This window comes from Lathamus discolor, chromosome 1 (genome assembly GCF_037157495.1).
Source record: "Lathamus discolor isolate bLatDis1 chromosome 1, bLatDis1.hap1, whole genome shotgun sequence".
NCBI lineage: Eukaryota > Metazoa > Chordata > Aves > Psittaciformes > Psittacidae > Lathamus > Lathamus discolor.
In genome coordinates, this window is record NC_088884.1 from 19,959,819 (window position 1) to 19,981,494 (window position 21,676).

The 21,676-nt window shown below is 38.1% G+C and overlaps 1 protein-coding gene across 8 annotated transcripts in view; it reads right to left on the bottom strand.

Annotated features, from left to right (window-relative positions):
- CADPS2 (calcium dependent secretion activator 2) overlaps positions 1–21,676 on the bottom strand; it is a 315,891-nt gene that overhangs the window by 70,302 nt on the left and 223,913 nt on the right. For all 8 annotated transcript variants that reach the window (XR_010608797.1, XM_065663295.1, XM_065662937.1 and 5 more), the window contains 3 exons: positions 18,485–18,586; positions 12,460–12,523; positions 10,293–10,416 (listed from right to left, as the gene is read on the bottom strand). Coding sequence is in view for 7 of the 8 variants with exons in the window: in XM_065663295.1 (XP_065519367.1) it covers positions 10,293–10,416; positions 12,460–12,523; positions 18,485–18,586 (290 nt within the window). In the remaining variant the exon portion in view is untranslated. The remainder of the gene's footprint in view (positions 1–10,292; positions 10,417–12,459; positions 12,524–18,484; positions 18,587–21,676) is intronic.

The window sequence follows — 21,676 nt, forward strand, 5'->3', positions numbered from 1 at the left end:
CACTGGTAAAAAAGATTACTGGTGCTGCCAGGAAAAAGAGGCAGGTCATAGTAATAGGGAACTACTTTGAAAGGCACAGAGGCACCCATCTGTTGGCCTGACCCAGTCTCAAGGGAGTTGTGTTGCCTACCAGGTGCTCGGACCAGGGATGTTGCAGAGAGGCTGACTGCTCTAGTAAGTCCCCCAGGCTATTACTCACTTCTAGTGATCCATGTGGGTGCTAGTGATATAGATAGCAGTGGCCTGGAGAACATAAAGAAGGACTGCAGAGCCCTGGGAGAGGTGCTTAGGGGCTCTGGAGCTAAGACAGTCTTTTTGCCAATTCTCCAGGACACAGGGGAGGATCTACAAAAAGCTAGGAGGATTGGACAGGTTAATAAATGGTTAAAAGGGTGGTGTCATAGTCAGGGGTTTGGGCATTTAGAACATTGGACTTGATTTGGGAGGCCAGGTCTACTGGGTATTGGTGCAGCTAGTCTGACAACAAAGGGGAAGACCAGTTTTGGTAGGAGGCTTGCCAGACTGGGCAAGGAACCTGTAAACTAGATGTGTTGGGGGAGGGGGGCATCATTCCATCCAAACACACCCAGTCAGTTGCCAGCACTTTGGAGCAATGTAGAGATATTCCAGCCACTCCAGCCCATGAGCTGGCTTTATATGGAGCTCAGCCCACATGTTCCTATACAAACGCCTGTAGCATGGGGAACAAACAAGAGGAATTAGAGATGCGTGTACATCTACGGGGATATGATATAATAGGCATCACAGAAACATGGTGGGATGGCTCCTATGACTGGAGTGCTGGAATGGAAGGTTACAGGCTCTTTAGAAAAGACAGGCCCGGCAGGCAGGGAGGGGGAGTTGCCCTTTATGTTAGGGATAGGCTGGAGAGTACAGAAATCAGTCCCAGGACAGGTGAGCAGTCAACAGGGAGTTTGTGGGTCAGGGTTAAAGGGAAAACAGCTATAGGGGACATTACTGTGGGGATCTGTTACAGACCGCCAGATCAAGAGGAATCTGCGGATGAAGCACTCTACAGACAGATAGGAACAGCCTCACGCTCGCAGGCCCTTGTTCTCATGGGGGACTTCAACCACCCTGATATCTGTCAGAGGGACGGTACGACCCAGCACAAGGAATCCAGGAAGTTCCTTGACTGTGTGGAAGACAACTTCCTTCTGCAAGTAATAGAGGAGCCGACAAGGAGAGGCGCCATGCTTGACCTTGTGATCACCAACAGGGAAGGGCTGGTTGGAAATGCGATGCTCCAGGGCAGCCTTGGTTGCAGCGATCATGAGACAGTTGAATTCAAGATCATCAGGACAGTTAGAATTAAACTTGGCTAGGGATGTGAAAAATAACAGGAAGGGATCCTATGGGTACATTGCAAATAAACAACAGACTAAGGAAAATGTGGGCACTCTCCAGAAGCCATCAGGAGAACTGGCCTCCGTCTTCACTGGCAAATGCTCTGACCACACCACCCACGTCTTGGAAGGCAGACACAGGGACTGTGAGAATGAAGACCTTAGTCCCACTGTAGGAGAGGATCTGGTTTGAGACCATCTTAAGAACCTGAACATGCACAAGTATATGGCACCTGATGAAATCCATCCGCAGGTCCTGAAGGAGCTGGTGAATGAAGTTGCTAAGCCACTGGCCATCGTATTTGAAAAATCATGGCAGTCAGGCGAAGTTCCCAATGACTGGAAAAAGGGAAATATAACCCCCATTTTCAAGAAGGGGAAAATGGAAGACCCAGGGAATTACAGACCAGTCAGTCTCACCTCTGTGCCTGGCAAAATCTTGGAGCACATTCTCCTGGAAGGCATGCTAAGGCACATGAGCAACAACAAGGTGCTTGGTGACAGCCAGCATGGCTTCACTAAGGGGAAATCCTGCCTGACCAATTTGGTGGCCTTCTATGATGGGGCTACAGAACTGATGGACTGGGTAGAGCAGTTGATGTCATCTACCTGGACTTGTGCAAAGCATTTGACACTGTCCCACACGACATCCTTCTCTCTAAATTGGAGAGACATCAACTTGATAGGTGGATCACTTGGTGGATAAAGAACTGTCTGGCTGGCTGCATGCAAAGAGTTGTGGTCAATGGCTCAATGTCCGGCTGTAGACCAGTAACGAGTGGTGATCCTCAGGGAGTGGGACCGGTCTTGTTCAACATCTTTGTCAGTGACATGGGATTGAGTGCCACCCTCAGCAAGTTTGCCGATGACACCAAGCTGTGTGGTCCGGTTGATATGCTGGTGGGAAGGAATGCCATCCAGAGGGACCTTGACACGCTTGTGAGTTGGGCTGATGCCAACCTGATGAAGTTCAACCATGCCAAGTACAAGGTCCTGCACCTGGGTCAGAGCAATCCCAGGCACAGCTACAGGTTGGGCAGAGAAGAGATTCAGAGCGGCCCTGTGGAGAAGGACTTGGGGGTGTTGGTTGATGAGAAGATGAGCATGAGCAGGTTCAGTCTGTGCTTGCAGCCCAGAAAGCCAACTGTATCCTGGGCTGCATCAAAAGGAGCATGACCAGCAGGTCGAAGGAGGTGATCCTGCCCCTCTCCTCTGCTCTCGTGAGACCTCACCTGGAGTATTGTGTGCAGTTCTGGTGTCCTCAACATAAAAAGGACATGGAACTCTTGGAACAAGTCCAGAGGAAGGCCCCGAGGATGATCAGGGGACTGGAGCACATTCCGTAAGAAGACAGACTGAGAAAGTTGGTGCTGTTCAGCCTGGAGAAGAGAAGGCTGCGTGGAGACCTCAGAGCAGCCTTCCAGTATCTGAAGGGGGCCTATAGGAATGTTGGGGAGGGACTATTCATTAAGGACTGTAGTGACAGGAGAAGGGGTGACAGGTTAAAACTTAAACAGGGGAAGTTTAGATTGGATATAAGGAGGAAATTCTTTCCTGTTAGGGTGGTGAGGCACTGGAATGGGTTGCCCAGGGAAGCTGTGAATGCTCCTTCCCTGGCCATTTTCAAAGCCAGGTTGGATGAAGCCTTGGGTGAGATGGTTGAGTGTGAGGTATCCCTGCCCATGGCAGGGGGGTTGGAACTAGATGATCTTGAGGTCCTTTCCTACCCAAACTATTCTATGATTCTATTATATATTAGATCTAGCAGTCCTGTTACAATAGTACTGTTAGCACTGTGCAAGGCATCTCATGTGGACAACTGCTTAGTTCTTGTCAATGATGCTCAAGAAAGTGGCATTCAGATTTTAGTAGAGATGATAAGATGACAAAAATGAAGAACAGGAAGCTAAAACTCTGAGACAAGATGATGAAAGCCTAAGTTGCATGAGCACAAAACGTCTAAAAATGCATCATAGAGTGATGATGAAATGCTTTGAAGGAGGGAACTAAACCTCCTTAATTAGGGTTATAGAACTAGGTTAGCATGTTAAAACCTAGAAAGTAATTTGACTGTAAGGTGATTTCTACACCTGTAGAGCAATCAGGACTTGAAATGGCTTTCACATGGATAAAGCAGGGCTAGAAAAGGGGAAGAGCTGTGACAAAGACTGACAGCCCAGCTGTTAAGACAGAATGTGAGTATGTTCATGAAGGAGTATCACGATGTTGACCCAGCAATCTAGGTTTGTTTTTTTTCCAGACCTCTGCTTCAAAATTGACATGAGGGATACTTGCCCATATCCTCCTATTTCTGTTTAGCTGTGTAATAAACAGAGACCAAGAAGGTGCTATGCTGCTGCAACTCATTCATTTTTGTTTGTTCAGTGAAATGAACATGCATGGAGAGCTTTAATCACGTCCTCTCCAGGTACAATAACTCTCTCCACTTGTCTTCTCAATTTCAATAATGTTTGTAGTGTTCTTCTTTTTAAGTCTGATAGATCCTTCTGAGCCTTGAGGGCATTTACATACTACCTTTCCTTTAGAAACTTGTATGTAATGAGTATATTAACGATCAATGTCCTTTAAAAAAACGCAAACTGTTGAGTTGCTCCTGACCTTCTGTTGTATGGAGTTAACAGTTATTCAGCCTTTGGCAGTCTGTCTGATGGAAAGAAATATTGGGATGACAACTGTGATTTGTCTTTGAGCAATTGCATGCTACACAGTAACTATTTGCTCTGATTTTAATCGAATTTATTCTCATTCCTTTTATTAAAACTGTTTGGCACAAGGAACCCAGTATATTCTGTTACTACAGAATTTTAAAGAGAATGAGTTAAAAGACAAATTGCCTAATAATTTAAATTTTTACAATCTATTGCCTCAGAAATAATATCTAGGAACAATGACAGATGCAGCCCTGTTTGCTTCACAGCCATTTACCACTTCAATCTTTAACCCAGTCCTTTTATTTCTCCAGAGCAAGGTAATGCCCTTGTGCTGAAAAATGTATTTACATGTAAGCTGCTACCACTTATTTTAGGAAACGACAACAGCACAAGCAGAATACATTACTCCTCAGCCATTCAGATTTCAAACAAATGTAAATGGGGTAGACCATTAATTTCTGAGAAGGAATAACATAATTGTTTTTATTCTCTGTGTGTATTAATGGACATGTATAAAATATAAGTAAAAATATGAATTCTGTATAAGGAAGGCCATTGTTTTTGAAAGACAGAAAACAGGTGAGGGAGGCATGTAAATTCTATAAGCTGTTCACTGGAGGCTATACAAAATGCATCTGAAGAATGCTGTTTGTCAATGGCCTCAGAATCTAGCAGGTCCTGTTATGTTCAACATTATCAAAACGAACAGTTAATTCAAGTTAAATATTGAATAAGACAGGAAAATATGCCATACACAACATGATCTTAAAAGTACTTTCAGGCAGAGAAGTCTCAAAGGTAGCATGTGTTGTGATGAAAATGGTTTATACTTAAAAAGAGATTTTCACATATTGATTCTGTGATCATCTCCTTGACAAATTATAAAGCCTTGCTGCAGACTACAAGGGCATTATATGCGAGTTCTTAGACACAGTTCAAAATCATAATAGGTTTGTTGCCATTCTCTTCAAAATGGCAATTACACTGACTGAACAGATTAGCTACTCCATGAGAATTTCAGCCGTACATGTTGTAAGCAATGACATGCTGAACCCTGTATAATTGTCATTGCAACTGTAATTTTTATTGAAAAAAGCTGTTCTACATTCATAATAGTACAATGACACAGGAACACTAAATAAAATGTCATCCCAACTGCAAACAAATTCTGTTGATGCAAGTGCTGCTTATACCACCGTGTCTGCCATTAGGAAAGTAACCACTGTCTTTGGGAAAGCATTCAGTCTTGTTCAATTGAGCCTGCGAAAATGAGAGCACTCGGGGAATAGACCTGGGAACCAGGCAACCACACTGCTGAAAAAGGAATCTCACAACAAAAAGAATTTGCATGTTCACCTCTGTACTACCTAACAAGGACACCTGCAATTCAGGCTTCTCTATACAGTATCTAATGCAGAAGTTAAAGGGTAAATAATAATTATAAAGAAATAGCATTTCCCTATTTTCCACAACAATGCAATATACAGTATTAGGGATAAGCCTATTGTACATCAAGTTTATGATGAAATCTGTAGGAGTTTAGTTAGTGACACAAAGAGGAGCAGGATTTGGTCCTGCTAGCCAGGCTAAAACATAATTTTATATGGTTTCCTTTCAGCTGCTTCATCTTTTGCATCAGAGAAATGGGTTTAATGAGATACAAAATTCTTGGGGAACACAGTCTATTTACTCCTTTCAATAAAAATAATTTTTCTGAGTTTCTGATTAATTTTCAGTTGCATTTTCAGTAAGAAGCTTAATTTGATTAAGCAGTTAAATTACAAACACTATATACCTTTAAGCCGATATACCTTTAAGCCTGTATAACTCTCACAAACCTAATACCTCTATATATCTCTTGTAAGTCTATAAACCTCTAGTTTCACCTAACTCACACAGTGAATTTCCATTTACTCACTGTATGTGATAGGCTTTCTTCTCATCCATTCCATAGTATAAGTATTTGCCAGACACTTAAGGGACAGCTTTCTATCCTATTTTAAGAACACGGCAATAGTTTCTTTTAAAGCATGCATAAACCTAATGTAAAATGACTGAAATCAGGCACACTAATTGTTTTCTTTTTTTTTTTTTTTTCCCTGTGCTTGTAACTGTGTGTCATGTGTTCAGTGGTCTGTACTTCTGATGTAATGAGCCTGAGAAAAAATAAAAATAGCAAGTATGTGGCACAAGGAATATTTGTAGTTGAGGTGATACACATGACATAAAAGTGTCCAGCTGAGGCTTTAGAGCGCAAGGGTCAAAAGGACACAAACTTTGAAATCAGTTTTTTTATTTCACAAATTAATTTCAACATTTTTCTAAACCTCATTTGAAAAGATATTTTCATCAACACCTACAGGTGTAAGAATAGTAAATGGAATATTTGGGCTATCTAGCTTTAGTTATCTTACCTAGCAGGGAGATAGGTCTTTTCACAGAGAAACTCTCGAAGGAGCCTCCAAGTGCTCTGAAGCACCTTGCTTAACGAACTTTTTCTTGTTGATCAGAGTGGGCTGGCAGATGACCTAATCAATGTGAGCTCCTAACAACTCATCCTAACAAGTTGTGGCATGAATACCCATACAATCAGGGCATCGTCTGTTCTCTTTTTTAACAATTCCAACCTGAGCTCTTCTCTTTCCAGGGCATTTGGAGCTTTCAAATGAAAACAAGTAGAAGGTTTGGGAACCAACGGATTTTTTTTTTAATCTTCAGTCATGAACAGTTTTAAAAAAGTAGTTTTTATAATTAGCTAGTACTTTTTTCTTGTTTACTGGCTAAAGAATCTGTTCCTCAAAAACGGACCATCCCTCCAAGCCCCTCACTGGCAAGGCACCCCACTTCAAATTATTTCCATGCAACCTTTATAGTTGTCACACCAGTTTGTCTTTCCAGACGGAAAACTTTTTCATCCTGAGAATATTACCAACTCAATGCCCCTTCCTGCAGCTCTGGTTGCTATTATTTGTGGAAGCCCCACAGAGAATCAAGATCAGGCTTCCACTTGGTCTGTAGGTAAGTCTTTAAAAAAGGTAAGACAAAGTAGTGTATGCATATATTTTGTATTCTCATAAGTCTCTCATACTTCTATGCAGCCAGTACTACTCAGACACAAATACTACTTCAGCTATGCCCTTTTTATGATCACACTGTTAAATATTGGGATATAAACACTCAACCCCCCTCTCTGCACTACTGGAGAATATACACCAAAACTGGTTCATGAAATAAGGAACACAAAGAACTACCATCCTCCCAACCTTCAGCTGCTCTAGGAAAATAAACGTATCACTAAACAAAGCCATATCAGAGAACTCTAAAACCAGCTTAATAAAATTAGTTCTCCTACCAAGACCTTCATCAATAATTTCAGCAGTCCCATTAAGAAACAGGTGTCTTTTTTTCTGATGACTATGAAATTACGCTTACCACAATTGCATTATATTCCAAAATACAAAATTAGCTAACTTGCTAATAATTATGCACATCATAGTCAAATACTAGTGTAAATGAAGAATGCATGGACTACATCAAAATGAATTTTAACATTCATACACGTTCTGGTTAATAGCTTGGTATTGCTGAAATGAACAAAAATAATAAAATAGCAGACACAACACACTATCTGTAATACATGCAGACATGCACACAAATAGTAATCACCTGTGTCCTTTTCTGCTGTTGCTGAATATGGAAAAAAAAAAAAGAAAAAGGAAAAATAAGAGAAGAGAAACATCATTGCAGAAATGCAACTATTTAAATTTTATTAGAGAAGAACAGATACCAAGTAAGGTGTTAAAATGTTTTTAAAATCTTGAGTATAGCAGTAAACGTCCTGACAGTCAGGTCACACAAGTTATGTGTTTTGTCAGCTAAAGGAGAAATGGTGTGTTTTCAGGTAGTATATTTATATTTACTAGTCCTGTGTAGTCTGTATTTCAAGCTCACTGGCTGAGTTTGCATATTGTGCCTGATAATTTAGAAATATAAATAACAGTAAAAGAATATTAAAAAGTAAGAATATAAGAATATTATTTTTGTTAGAGCCTTGTTTGCATGTCTACTTCTTAGGTAGTGACTACTGGTCTATAGCTGATATTATCATGTGATAGTTGCATTCTGACTGACTAATATAATACGATGTCTTCTGTTGTTCACTGAAGAAATACTTACAGGACAAAATTCTCAAATGTATAACAGTTACATTTGACGATATAAGTAATGTTATGAAGATGATGACTATATGCTTTTTGTATACAATTTGAGGAGCAAGCAATTAATGCAAACACTAACATGAATTGCTTTCAAGAGAAGAATGTAATTTTAGTGCACAGATACAATAATGCTTCCATAAACCTAATGCAGCAGAATGGAACCTATTGCTTAAAACTATTACATTTATGTTGATAAAAGTGTAGCATATTTGTAATGACCAGAGTATAGAAAGAGACCAATACAGGTCTTATTGCTACTGAAGACCAATGTTTTTAATGTTTTGATGTTATGATGCAGGAGCCTTCAATTTGAAACAGTAATTAACCTATTTCTTGTTGAGAAATAGTACATTTATATATGGAATTATCTATTGTGCTTTGGGTTTTCTATAACATGAGCATAAACTACTTGCATAAATCTAGTTATGTTTAAATCAAAAGACAATAAATCCAAAAAAGTCAAAATATGCCATGGGATGGACAGCAGTTTTATGTGCTGTTCCAGCTTATTGCAGTTAACAGTGTGCATATCTCTGAATGCCGGTTTTGCTGCCTGCAGTGGAACTGTCACACTTCTTTAGAAAACAGTAAAAGAAATATTGGACAAAGATGTATTTACAACACTGTAAAAAACTTTTCCAATTCAATTTAGTCTCTATGAATTTAGATACCCTTTGTATGCTTTTGTAATCTTTTAAAAATCTTTCTATTTTTATACCCATTATTTTAACAGGTTTGCTAAAAGTCTGAAATACAGAACATTTAAAAAATCCCATTTATGAACAGAGAAAGATAAAAGCTAAGGAAAACAGTTATTTTTGCTTTTTCATTTTCCAGAATAGATTTAATATTCATCCTTCTTTCTTTAACACAACATGATATCATAATTAATTATGACAAACTGGTTACTAAGATGGTTTCATGTTGTTACTCCCATGATATAATACTGGTTGCTATAGTGATGAGATGGGTTTTTCGTTAATCACTTGTGAGATTGGTTAACTCATGTTTTTCAGAGAGTTTGAGAAGAAATGGAAAACGGAAAAAAAGTTGGCTGTATAATACTGCTAAACACGAGGCTTCTTCATTTTTCTGCTATGATAACTCTGGTTCTTCTAGTGCATTGCTAGAAATACATGCTATTAAAAAAACATAATATGCATAAAATTGGATTTTTTAAAAGCAGAATTCATCTTTCATGTATTTTCCTGTTAACTGAAACTACCTCCAATAATACAGTTATAGAGATGCAGACACACTGTCTTCCTCTCCTGAATATATCTGTACAGGTGTATCTCAAGCTTTCTGTGCTTAAAGAAGAATAACAGATGTGTCTTGACAAGGAATTTGACTATTATGACTTCCTCTTTGTTCTACATAGGTTTACAAAGAGTAAAGTGAAATTATGCACTCTAGCAACTTTTTTTGAGAAAAATCTTAATTTTATTATATACTTTCTAGAACAAATGTAATTCCAGAAAAACTTCTGACTATCATCAAATCTAGTATTTTGTCCTATTGATAACTTTAGAAAATCAGGTTGTAATTAAGATTTTAGTCATCAGATTATTATTATACACCTGACAAAACAACAGCAAAAATAAGTAACACTTATCTATCTGTCTGAATTATAAGTGCATCAGAAAAGCAACTTTACTCAGTTTTCAAGTTTCAAGGTACTGTTACAGTTGTTAAGGTAAGAATTCCCTGTCAGTAGTTTAATTACTAGAAATAATTAGAGAAATAAAAAATAACTCATAAACAACCTTCTAGATTTATGGAGAACATAAGAGTAAGAACAAAGGGCAACTTAAATTAGGAAGTCCTAGTCTTCTATTCAAATGGTCACAGGAGGCATACTAAAGCAATGAATAGGAAAAAAGCTCCATAGTTCACCAGCTGAGATTTTAATGAGACATTTCCCCTTGCTGTGGAATGGTTCTGTTCTGGAAAGGGAAAAGGCTGCTCACAGACTGTTCAGTTAATAGGCATTGTTGGCTTTTACAGTCACTTTGGCAGTTGATTGCTACACTAACCTTCTATTTTGGCATATTCTGTAAGTCGAGTGTAATTGATCAAGGCGGCCTTCTCCAGACATTTTCTGACCACTTTCTTCACCTCTTCTGCTGGTATGGGAGTGGCAATATCTTTCATTAAAACCTGTGTCAGAGACAATTGTACCTCTTGGTTACAGTCATTACCCAAAATCCAAGGGGAAAGGATAAAAGTATCCTAAAGATACTACAGAACTGATAATGATAAAGGCAGAAATCAAAAAGGAACTAGATATTTGTCTTTCAAGGTTTCTGTTCAACCCTGGCTTGACTGCCTATATGGTATTTATAAACAATACCCCCCTGCTGTTTGGCATCTTGCAGCATGCTGGTCAGTCTTCATTTCTGTAATGCCAAGACCAGTATAAAAAAACAAGAGCATTCCGTGGATGGTCTGGATCACGGTGTCTGCAAAAGATATAGATGTGGAAATTTGCTTGGTTGTCACCTGTGGAAAAGCTTCCACCATTGCATAATGTAAAGGAGAAACTGTGAACCACACCATCAGAGCTAATACTGACTTTTCTACAATCACAGTTATTCAAATTCAACATGTCCTTGTTGTGAAAAAGAGTCCTCTGTAGTAGGGAAAACACTGAAATTCTGGTAGACTATCTGATTATGGACAAGTAGAAGAACAGATCATACAAACCTTTTCAAAACCTGTCTATTTTTTAAATACAGGACTTTGATAAAGTAGATCAATATATTGTGAATAAATAAAAATATAAAATATATTAATATATTGTGAAAAATATATTGTGAATAAAGTGATTCAATATATTTTTACCACATTTTTTATGTAAATAATAGTGTCAGGTAACTCACAACCTTTTAAAAAAGCTTCTCCAATGTATCCCCAGACACGCTACGCCCTTACAGAACATGTCTAAGAATTACTATGAAAGGGAGGGAGCAAGAGATATGGTCTGGAGAAGGGTACAGTAGAAAAGAAACAGGTTCTCTAACAGAGAAGCTATTAGGAAGATATTGTTGCAAAGCAGACTCTTCCATTACTTGCACACACATAATGACATCTCTGCCTTTGTTTACTTGCTTCTTTCTAATGAATAACCTTTTTTTCTAATTCAAAACCTTTTATTCTGGATCTGGTTTGTTTTGGGTTTTCCCCTCATCCCCCAGAATTTCAAAGACAGGTAGAACAAGATATTTCTATCCCTTTCTGCATCCACAAGTATAGAAATGCACATTTATTCCCAGTCAAGAACAGACAGTGGTGTTCCTTCAGCATCAGACAGAGTACCATTGCCATTTTTAACAGCAGGAACTGTGAGAGGAAATGTCTGTTTCATATAACACAAAGGAAACACAAAGGAATCTACACAGCACTACAATCACTGAGATTGTAAGTGAAAGAAAACATATATACCCCATCTCTCTATGTGTTTTTGACCATGGCAGAGGTTTTCTAAGACAGAATCTCTATCCATGGAGTGTTCTGCAGTGCAGAACAACTGACACTCTCCAGGACCAGACCTCTCAGATTTCAGCAAAGCTACACAGACTGGGATCTAAGCTTGTTTTGAATTCATACCTTCATCAGGATTCTGCTGACAATTTCTTTGGAATCTCTGCTGGGATTTAAAGTTCTCTTTCCCTAGAGATGACTGAGATGCTTTTTAACATTACGAGGTCGTCTTGCTTCTAGTCAACACAAATGGATTTGATGGGCAGAATTTACATTTATAGCTGCCCATGTCAGTTTTACTGCATTTAGCTTTTTCTTCTTAAATTGACTCAGATTATGTATTTATGGAAGCTTATTTGGATTGTATAGAAGCTTTTTAATGTTATACATATGTGTAGACAACATCAGAAGCCAGAAGCCATAGAAAGCAGGAAAGGGGAGCTGCAGAGTACATCTGCATTACTTCAGAGGTAATGCTGGGTAACTTAAATTTTAAAGAAACACAATCATTACAGTGGCTTGAAGTGAAAGTCAAACAAATCCTACAGAAAACAGCTATTTGTCTCTGTAGAAGACAATAAAGAAAAAAGCTCCAGTGAACAGTTAAAACCAACAGTAAAATACCTGAGAAGACATGAGCCTGCTTTCAGCAGTGTGAAGGCAAAAGAAAAATGCAGGCTTAGTACTCAAGCAGAGTTTAAAATATATTCTTAAACTTACCCTTTCAAGTAATGAAAGTGTGGCTTTTAAAGCTCCTTCGGGGCGTCCAAAAGGGAAACAGTATCTTAAAAAGAAAAAAAGAGGAAGAGAAAATTATCAGAATTATAATACCTACATTAAGAATTTATTTTGACACACAACTGTACACAACTTCCATTAAATTAAGTTGGTAGAAGACTCCCAAACATGAAGTACTAATGAAAGCACAAGGCCTCTCCAGCAGTCTACCATGGATCATATACACAGTACAACAGTATCAGTCCACCAGCAGCTCAGGCCTAAATACAGAAAAAATACAAAATGCAAAAAGCATCACTTCCACTTTCTCAATTATGAATGGTCTCTGATAAGCTTAATTGCCATCTTCCTGGAAAGAGGTACTATTTCTCATGTAGCCATGACAGCTACTGGAGCTGTGAAATAGCACTATGTATATTATATCTTGTTTTAATATTGGATTAAGATAAAATGTCAGATATTTAAGTTTCTAGAGATAATATGGGAATTAAAATGCCTGCAAATATTCCATGACATTTTTCTATTCTAAATACCACAGAAAAGCATTTAATGATATCTTAGATTTTATCAGCTACAGCTTAAACCATACCCTTCTTTGTCTTGATACTTCTGAAATTCTCTAAATTAGAAAATGATCCCATTCATAGCTTTGTTTTTCATTTTCGTATACTGACTGATCCAATATATCAGCTCAATGAGACCACAATGCTCAGGCAACTGTAACCTCTCTTAATCCCATCTATAAAATCTTGCTGGGAAATCCCCAATTGGAAAAAAGATTTTTTACTTTGCTGAGATTATTATCTTTTTATTACTCATTGAGAATGGTAGCCTCATGTTCTAATGTTTTCCAATAGTAAAATCTTTTCTAATGATAAAAGGATTCAGATCAGTGAAGTTTAGATACATTTTGGTCAGCCAAAATAAAGCCCTGAAAATGAGATAGAAAAAGGATTTCCCCCAGCAAGAATTCCAGTATTTGCTTTGTCTCATTTTGTTTCTTTCTTACAATAGTGCAAACAATTTTTGAGAACAGGTTAACAAATTAGCAAAGCAGATTTAATGACCCTTAGGTGTTAAGTCATCTTAAATCAGACCACACCTTTAGGTGTTTCATCTCCTCCTTCTTTTGCAGTATATTTCTACAGTCCTTTACTTGAGCTTCCCACTGTTTATTCCTATCATCACCTAACGGTAGCTTTTGAATAGATGTCACTCATTTCTTGATTACCCTTACTATTTCAAATCAAAGACTTCCTTCCAGGTATGTTTTGCTATATAAATAACATAACAAGCTTCCAAAGCCCAACCAGCTTTAAGCTCCTGATGTAGATGTAAGTCCCACAGTAGAATAGGGGTTACTCAGGTTACTGCAGAGACAATATGTATGAGTGCAACTTGGGCAGCAAGCTTACATGTGCAATTGGTGCAAGAAGCCTCTGACAGAAAAGAGTGCTTATACTGAGATAAGCAGCTTAAAGAAAAGGAAAGGTTCACAGTAGAGGCCCTAAAGGGACGCTCTGAGCAGTCCTGCCTCCAGTATTGTACTCTCTGTGCTGCTGAGGAGGCAGGGGAGCAGCATCTTGCTGGCAAGAAGAAATTCAGTCTCCTGGATAAAACCCCCATGCTGGTCGATTTCCCACTGTTTGGCTGTGGCAAGGATGCTCCCACAGCTGAGGGGATCTTTAAGGCTATCCTTCAAGATATGTCACATATGGTGACAATCAATTAAATTATTAGACATATGGACAATTGAGGCTGCAACATCATAGAGGACCCAGCATTGGTACAAAGGTAGTGGACATCAGGAGATGTTTACGTAAGTTACCTAGGGGAGAACACAGAAGCAGCAGTACTCATGGTCTGCATTAGTACCTGCAACATAGGGAAGCATAGAAGGAACACTCGAGAAATAAAATTCACACAGCCAGGCAAGAGATTAAAGTCCGAGACCCTTACAGCAGCTTTCTCTGAAATCTCATAGAATCATAGAATAGTTAGGGTTGGAAAGGACCTTAAGATCATCTAGTTCTAACCCCCCTGCCATGGGCAGGGACACCTCACACTAAACATCTCACCCAAGGCTCTGTCCAACCTGGCTTTGAACACCACCAGGGATGGAGCATTCACAACTTCCCTGGGCAACCCATTCCAGTGCCTCACCACCCTAACAGTAAAGAACTTCTTCCTTATATCCAATCTAAACTTCCCCTGTTTAAGTTTTAACCCGTTACCCCTTGTCCTATCACTACAGTCCCTAATGAATAGTCCCTCCCCAGGATCCTTATAGGCCCCTTTCAGATACTGGAAGGTTGCTATGAGGTTAAACTTCATAAGGTTGGCATCAGCCCACCTCACAAGCGTGTCGGGGTTCCTCTGGATGGCATCCCTTCCCTCCAGCATATCAACCAAACCACACAGCTTGGTGTCATTGGCAAACTTGCTGAGGGCGCACTCAATCCCACTGTCCATGTCAGCGACAAAGATGTTGAACAAGACTGGTCCCAACACCGATCCCTGAGGGAAACGACTTGTTACTGGTCTCCAGCCAGACATGGAGCCATTGTCTACAACTTTTTGTGTGCAGCCATCCAGCCAGCTCTTTATCCACCGAGTGGTCCATCTATCAAGTTGATGTCTCTCCAATTTAGAGACAAGGATGTTGTGCAGGACAGTGTCAAATGCTTTGCACAAGTCCATGTAGATGGAAAACTGTGAACATTTCCTTTCCTCAACTGCTCTATCCCTGTCCATCAGTTCCGTAGCTCCACCATAGAAGGCCACCAAACTGGTCAGGCAGGATTTCCCTTTAGTGAAGCCATGCTGTCACCAAGCACCTTGTTGTTTTTCATGTGCCTTAGCACATGAAATATGGCTCTTCCACATTTGATGCCAGAGAGGCAGGCAGAGACTTGAAGTCTCAGTGTGCAGGTAAGATGAGTATCCTAAGTGTCCTAAGAAGTGGGAAATACTCTAGGCAAGTGCTGGTGATCTTTGAAAGTCTGTACCACTGACCCCCTAATTAGGATAATGAGAATGATTAGAAAATGTTAAGTAAGATTAGAGAAGCTGCAAATTGTTGACAAATAGTAATAGAAAGAGATTTTAACTGCAGACATGTACACGTCTCATTAGGATGAGATACAATATTTTGGGACACAGTTTTGAGTCACTTCCTTGAATAACTTCACAAGAAAAGATCTCTTCTGGATTTGGTCTCCACTGTGACAAGACATAGTCTGAGAGGTGCAGAGAAGGAGAGGTGCTCTGTAGTAGTGATCATAAAGGACTAAAATTTAATAATGCAGCAAAAGAGAACAGGCAAAAAAAAATCAGTACGTATATTGTACTGATTCAGTATATTACATCATATATATTATACTTATTCTGTATATACAATTTTAAGAATGGGAACTATGAAAAACCAAAGAACTTGAAAAATTAAAGTCTAAACCTTAAAGAAGCATTCCAAAAAAGCAAGAAACCTACAAGCAGCCTGAGAGAAAATTCAAAGCCCCAAGTCAAACACATGCCACAACTGAAAAACAAAAAAGGTTAGAAAACCAAGCAAACCCCCCTCTCTGTGATTCCATGAGGAAGATAAAAAGGTTATTGTAGAGAATCCAACATTTAAAAACTGTAAAACCTATCTGAACAAGGAGGACATTAAAGTCTCTAAAATATTGTAGGGCCCCCATAAACAACATGGATACTCAAACTGACAGTATAAAGAACAGTGGAATCAGGAAGCCAGCCTGGGAGATGATGGGACTGCCCGGTGGCAAGGAATACACAGCATTCATCAGGGACAGTATGGTCAAAGCAGAGAACCTCAGTGCATGCTTTGCAACAGCCTTTACTGATTAATATATTTTCCAAAATATTCAGCATTTCACAGTTATCACAACGATTTTGATGGGTTGATATATGGAGAGGTTTTAGCACCACATTTTCTTAAGAAAGCAATCTCACAGCCAAGGTTATTTGCTACTTAATGATACAGGTGATCTTTTTACATTATTTGTGTCAAGGTTTTCTTTAAAGGTCTAATGCCAATTCTTTATTAGGATGCCCTGTCTTGTGATTATATATGCTTTACAAATTCAGATTCCAGGGCAGTATTGATTCTTCCTTCTACCAGTATTATGCCAGTATCCTCATCTAAATTCAGACATTCCACCTGGTTTTTTTAGTTCTAACATTTGTTCAGAGAAAGATAAAATGATTGCTTTTCACCTGTCGGATCAGTGTTTGTCTGTCTTGATTAAATAGGATATTAAAGCAAACCTTAAGAGTCCTCTGAAGAATGGTGCCTTCACCTTTGAACTACACATTGAATTGCTCTCAAGCAGGAGTTTCTAATGTTTGCATTTCCTCAAAACCCACCAAGACTGAGGCAGTAAGATCCTATGGTCACTAATATACTGCAAATTTATCAATATACCCTATCTAGCGTGTAGGTAAGCAGACATAATGGTTTCACCTTTATTTGTTCCAACTCAAATAACTGCTTAGACATTACTGTACATTTTGTAACTAGTCTCATGCACGTGAAAGCCTGAAGGTGAACAGAATTATTCTGAAGATGGCCCTCTTCTTGTTCCTCCATTTCCCTCTTCTGTCTGTACGTATTCAGAAGACTTATGCAGCATCAGTATTTTTGGGGTCACAGCTACTTTCACTGACCTCACCATTGTGTATGGGTAAAAGTAATTACATTTATTGGAAATTACAGCTATTATGTTTCTATGTTTCTATGTTTCTATCATAAACTTGAAAGGATATGGCCATGCTAATCGCAGGCCAGAGGTCTTCTCCCAGCTCCAATTCTCCTTTTTTTTTTTTCAGACTTTCTTTGTCAGTACTCTCCTCCTGCCTTTCCAAGACCTGCGTAGGAGGCACTGTGTCCTATGCTGCTCTGTATTGCTTCCCTGGAAGAGTTATTTAATTCAATGGAAGGCAGGAAACAGCTAAAGTGTCAGGGAAGAATATTTAAGGGAAATAAAGGAAGGGAGTATAATTTTTTTTTTTTTTTTCCAAAAGGAATACCCTCCAAGAAGAATTCTAGCTTTCTTTAGATTAACACATAGATGAAGTCCCATGTGAAGGCTGCTATAAACTCTCTGCTCAAGAAATCCCCGATGACGAAGTTACCAACACAACAGATACCAGTGAATACTAGAAATTTTCCTCATCACACCAGAGGGGCACCCAACAAACTTACAGGCAACCTTGCCAAAAAAAAGGAAGCTGTTTCACACAGAGCTATTTAAACTATGGGATTGGTTGTCATGAAGTGACACAGAGACAAAAATATCTATAAATACATTCTAAAAAATTATTAGATTGACAAAATAATGGCAGATAGGTTGGCTTAGTGAGACAAAGTAACAGATTTGATGGTCTACAAGCTGTTTTCATGCTAAGCTTCAAAAACCATCAATTGCTAGAAAACAAAAGGAAATATCAACGCAAGTGATATTTAGCCCTGTTTCTCGTATTCCTTCCCTAAACGTCTTCTGGTCGCATTGACAGTCCTTACATATGACAAACTCTTTACTAAGGACAATGGACCTTAGCTGATAAGTATATCATAAACCCAAGAAAATGACATTAGATATCGAGAAAAGTTTTATCAGCCATTTATCAAAATTGTTCTCTACTCATATGATTTTTCTAATCAGTAAAAATCCAGAAATTGCTGTCATTTTCATGTAGACAATTTTCTTAGAGTTATAGAAAGCATAAAGTTAAAAAGCATCAACAAACCCAGGTTTATATTCTTGCACAATCTTTTCTACCACAGAAAAATCCAACTCACATGACACACAAATAAATTTTAATGACAATCACTTGTGTAAATAAATAATTTCATATTTAATATATTCAAATTTTTTTCAGATAGATTATTTTAGTTTGAATCCGCTTATTGAAGACCAAAATTGAACACAATGAGAAAATTCTTCCAGAAAAAAATTAATATTCATTGAATAAATTATACACTCACCTGAAATGGCTTATTTGGTTTTCCAAAAGGGAGGAAAGTCTGTCCTTAATTTCCTCAAACCTTTCTTTCTCTTCAAGAGATACTGTTCCAATTCCATCTGGCCTGTAATGTTAAATATTTAACAATTGTTGATATCTCCTTATGCTGATTCTTCTTTGAACAGTGATCTTTATTTTTAAAGCTTTCAGATAATGTGTGTGCTAGCTTTCCCATTTTCCATTGCCTTGAAAGACAAACAGCAACTTGCGAATATAAAGAACAGACTGCAACTAGACAATTTAGCTTTTCAGCTAAACCTTTAAATTTAAGTTGTTTCTACCTCATCCCCATATGAACACAAGGTAGCATATATTTCTCCCAAAACATCTCCAAAGATATATAATATTCTTTCTCAAGAAAATTAGTACTATTGGCACAATAGCGGGGCCTCCTCAGATCTCATTGAATTTCAACTCCTTGAATCTTCCAGATATTTTCCCAGAGGTACAATATAGCAGAAAGTGATTTTAAAATAAAGGTGGGAGGCAAATCACAGTGAGAAAAGCTAGAGCAGACAACATCTAGGAATCCCCCACTTAAACAGGGCACGTGTTTTTGATCCTCTATCCCGTACTGACAAAAAGGAACATGTAAACAATAAAAGGATGCAACAAAAAATACTCTCTAAAAAAAAACACTGGCATTTTTTTAAACATCAAATTTAGTCCGAATAATTAATAATAAATCTTGTATGGAAATCGCACAGTCTAAAGGGGTTAATGTATTTATATTAAAATGATGACTAAATTAAAGAAATTTCAACACACATTTGCGAAATGATATTTTTGCAATGCAGTCACAACTTCCCCACATATGGCATATTTTAAAAAGAAATCTTCCTGTTACTCTCTTCCAGCTCCAGGGTAACAGACCAGCTATTGCTTCCCACTTAGTTTAAAACCTAAGTGCAGATCTGTCCTGTACCTCCTCCAGAGCCTCTAAAACTGTATCTCAATGTTTCTAGAACTGAGAAAATTGTAGTAAAATGACATGAAAAAAGACAAAATTCTGTGAATGTTCTCAGACTCAATCTACGATTCCATGAACACCTTTTTGCTAACACATTACTTTAACTTTCTGTACTATACTTAAATCTAGAAAGGATAAGTTGCTACCTGGTCATGACATAAACATTTCTCTCACCCTTTAAATAACTTGTATTTGTGATCTGTCAAGTCAAGGTGGAAAGAATGCCTGAACTCCTTAAATTATTGTGAAGACAACAATAAAAATCAGATATAGTGGAGATATGAGTAACCAGGCACATCAATATACTTTGGTATAAATTTGATGTGAAAGAGCAAATAACTTATCTTCTCTTTTTTGATGTATGCCAGGATACTTTATCTCAGCCTTCTGACACATGGAACGCACACAAATTTAAGTAAATTGCACTGTCTGATTTCATTGTCAGGAAAGATTGTGCTCTGGAGTGATAAAGCAAACAGTTCTGTCATATTAAACCTCACTGAGGCATGTCATATATATGACAGAAAAGACCTAGGGGTCCAGATAACAGTAAGTGAAAAAGGTGAGCCAGTAGGATGTCTTATCTGTCAATCTCCACTAAGGCTAGGATCACCATGCACAGGGAACCTGTCACTTCATGGAGTTTGTTTTCATAAAGAACCTTACTGACAACACCTAAAATTTTCAGAACTGTTAAATATATTTACAGTGGATGTTTGCACAGAAGCAAATGTTCCAGAAGAAAAAGAAAGAGCACACAAAAAGGTGTTAAAAAAATGTACCATCTAACGCACTGAAAACCTCTTCTCTTGAAAACATGCTTTTAGAAAACAGCACAAACTCTGAAACATATTTTTCTTTCTTCCTGTTAGCCTTATTGCAACAAGCAGAATATAAGACCGCATTTTTGCACCACAGTTCTGAGACACATACTATGCTGGTGATCATTTTTTGCTACTCTTGGGAGTATCTATCTAATCCTGAGAAAAAAGAACCTACAGAAAAAAGAATCTGACTCTGAGATGGGCTGAGATAGAAAAAATAGTTTCAGAATTCCCACTCATTTTGTCTTCTAGGTATTTTTCTTTAATTGCTTCAAGGACAGATTAAAATAAAATAGCACTATTTTGATCTGGTTATTTTTATTTACAAATTATTGTGTCTGCCAAGAAAATCAGATTCATGCAGTCATGTAGTTTTCAAAGGCTTGGGTCCATCCATAAACTGGATGCCATAAAATGCAAGACCTATTTTGCAACTAAACCTGACAACAAATGTGCCTCCCTACCATCCCAAATATTTTTAATAGTGGTTTGGACTTGATTTTTTTTTTTTTTTTTAATTCAAAACCAGTATTCAGCTTTCTTATTGCAGCCTTGGACCTGTCTTTCAAGAATTCAGACAAGAAAAGTGATGGACTGTCTAAGAAGAATTTTCATTTTAATATTATCTTCTCAAGAAGGTAAAGGGAGAGTAAGTTTTCCTTTCCTCCACATTCTTTCCTTCCTTATTTTTCACAACTGCTTTTCGAATTGGAGAACTAGGTGAAACAATTAACACTCAAAACCTGAGTAGCCTTCTTTCTCTTACTTATATTAGTTTTCCATTTTTTGAGAACTCTGCAATTGGATTTGGATTGGCCTGTCTTGTCTGCTTAGATCGCAGTCTAACTGGCACAGATGTCATGTCAAATTGTTTAATTCACTCAGACTTAAATATGAAAAGAGATTGGAAATAAATACCTTGTGAACTACTGCTAGTAAATTCAAGTGTTCGACCGTACGACACTCAAGTAATGATATTGAAAAATAGAGGTTGAACAGAATTTTAAAGAAACTTGCAAGATCGCTGTCCTGATGGCAATTACTCTAGGTAAAATGACAGATTAGGTGGTGAATTTAGGGTTTTCTCTGGGAATGGAATGTTTTTCCTCACTTAATGTAATCCTTTAAGGCTTGGAGTATCCTCTAGGAAAAAAACTGTCTTAAAATGTGTAATAATTTGCAGAGGTCACTTGTTGCATTGTAGGATTGAGATTATTGTGAATATCTATGGCTTGTGAGATAAAAATGGCAATCCAGTTCCAATGGGAATTAGATGCGATGGACACTGTGTTGACTGTAGATTGTTTCCAGCCCTCAGATTTGGAAAAAAGCTTCTCCTAGTGGCCTCTCAGAAGGTGAA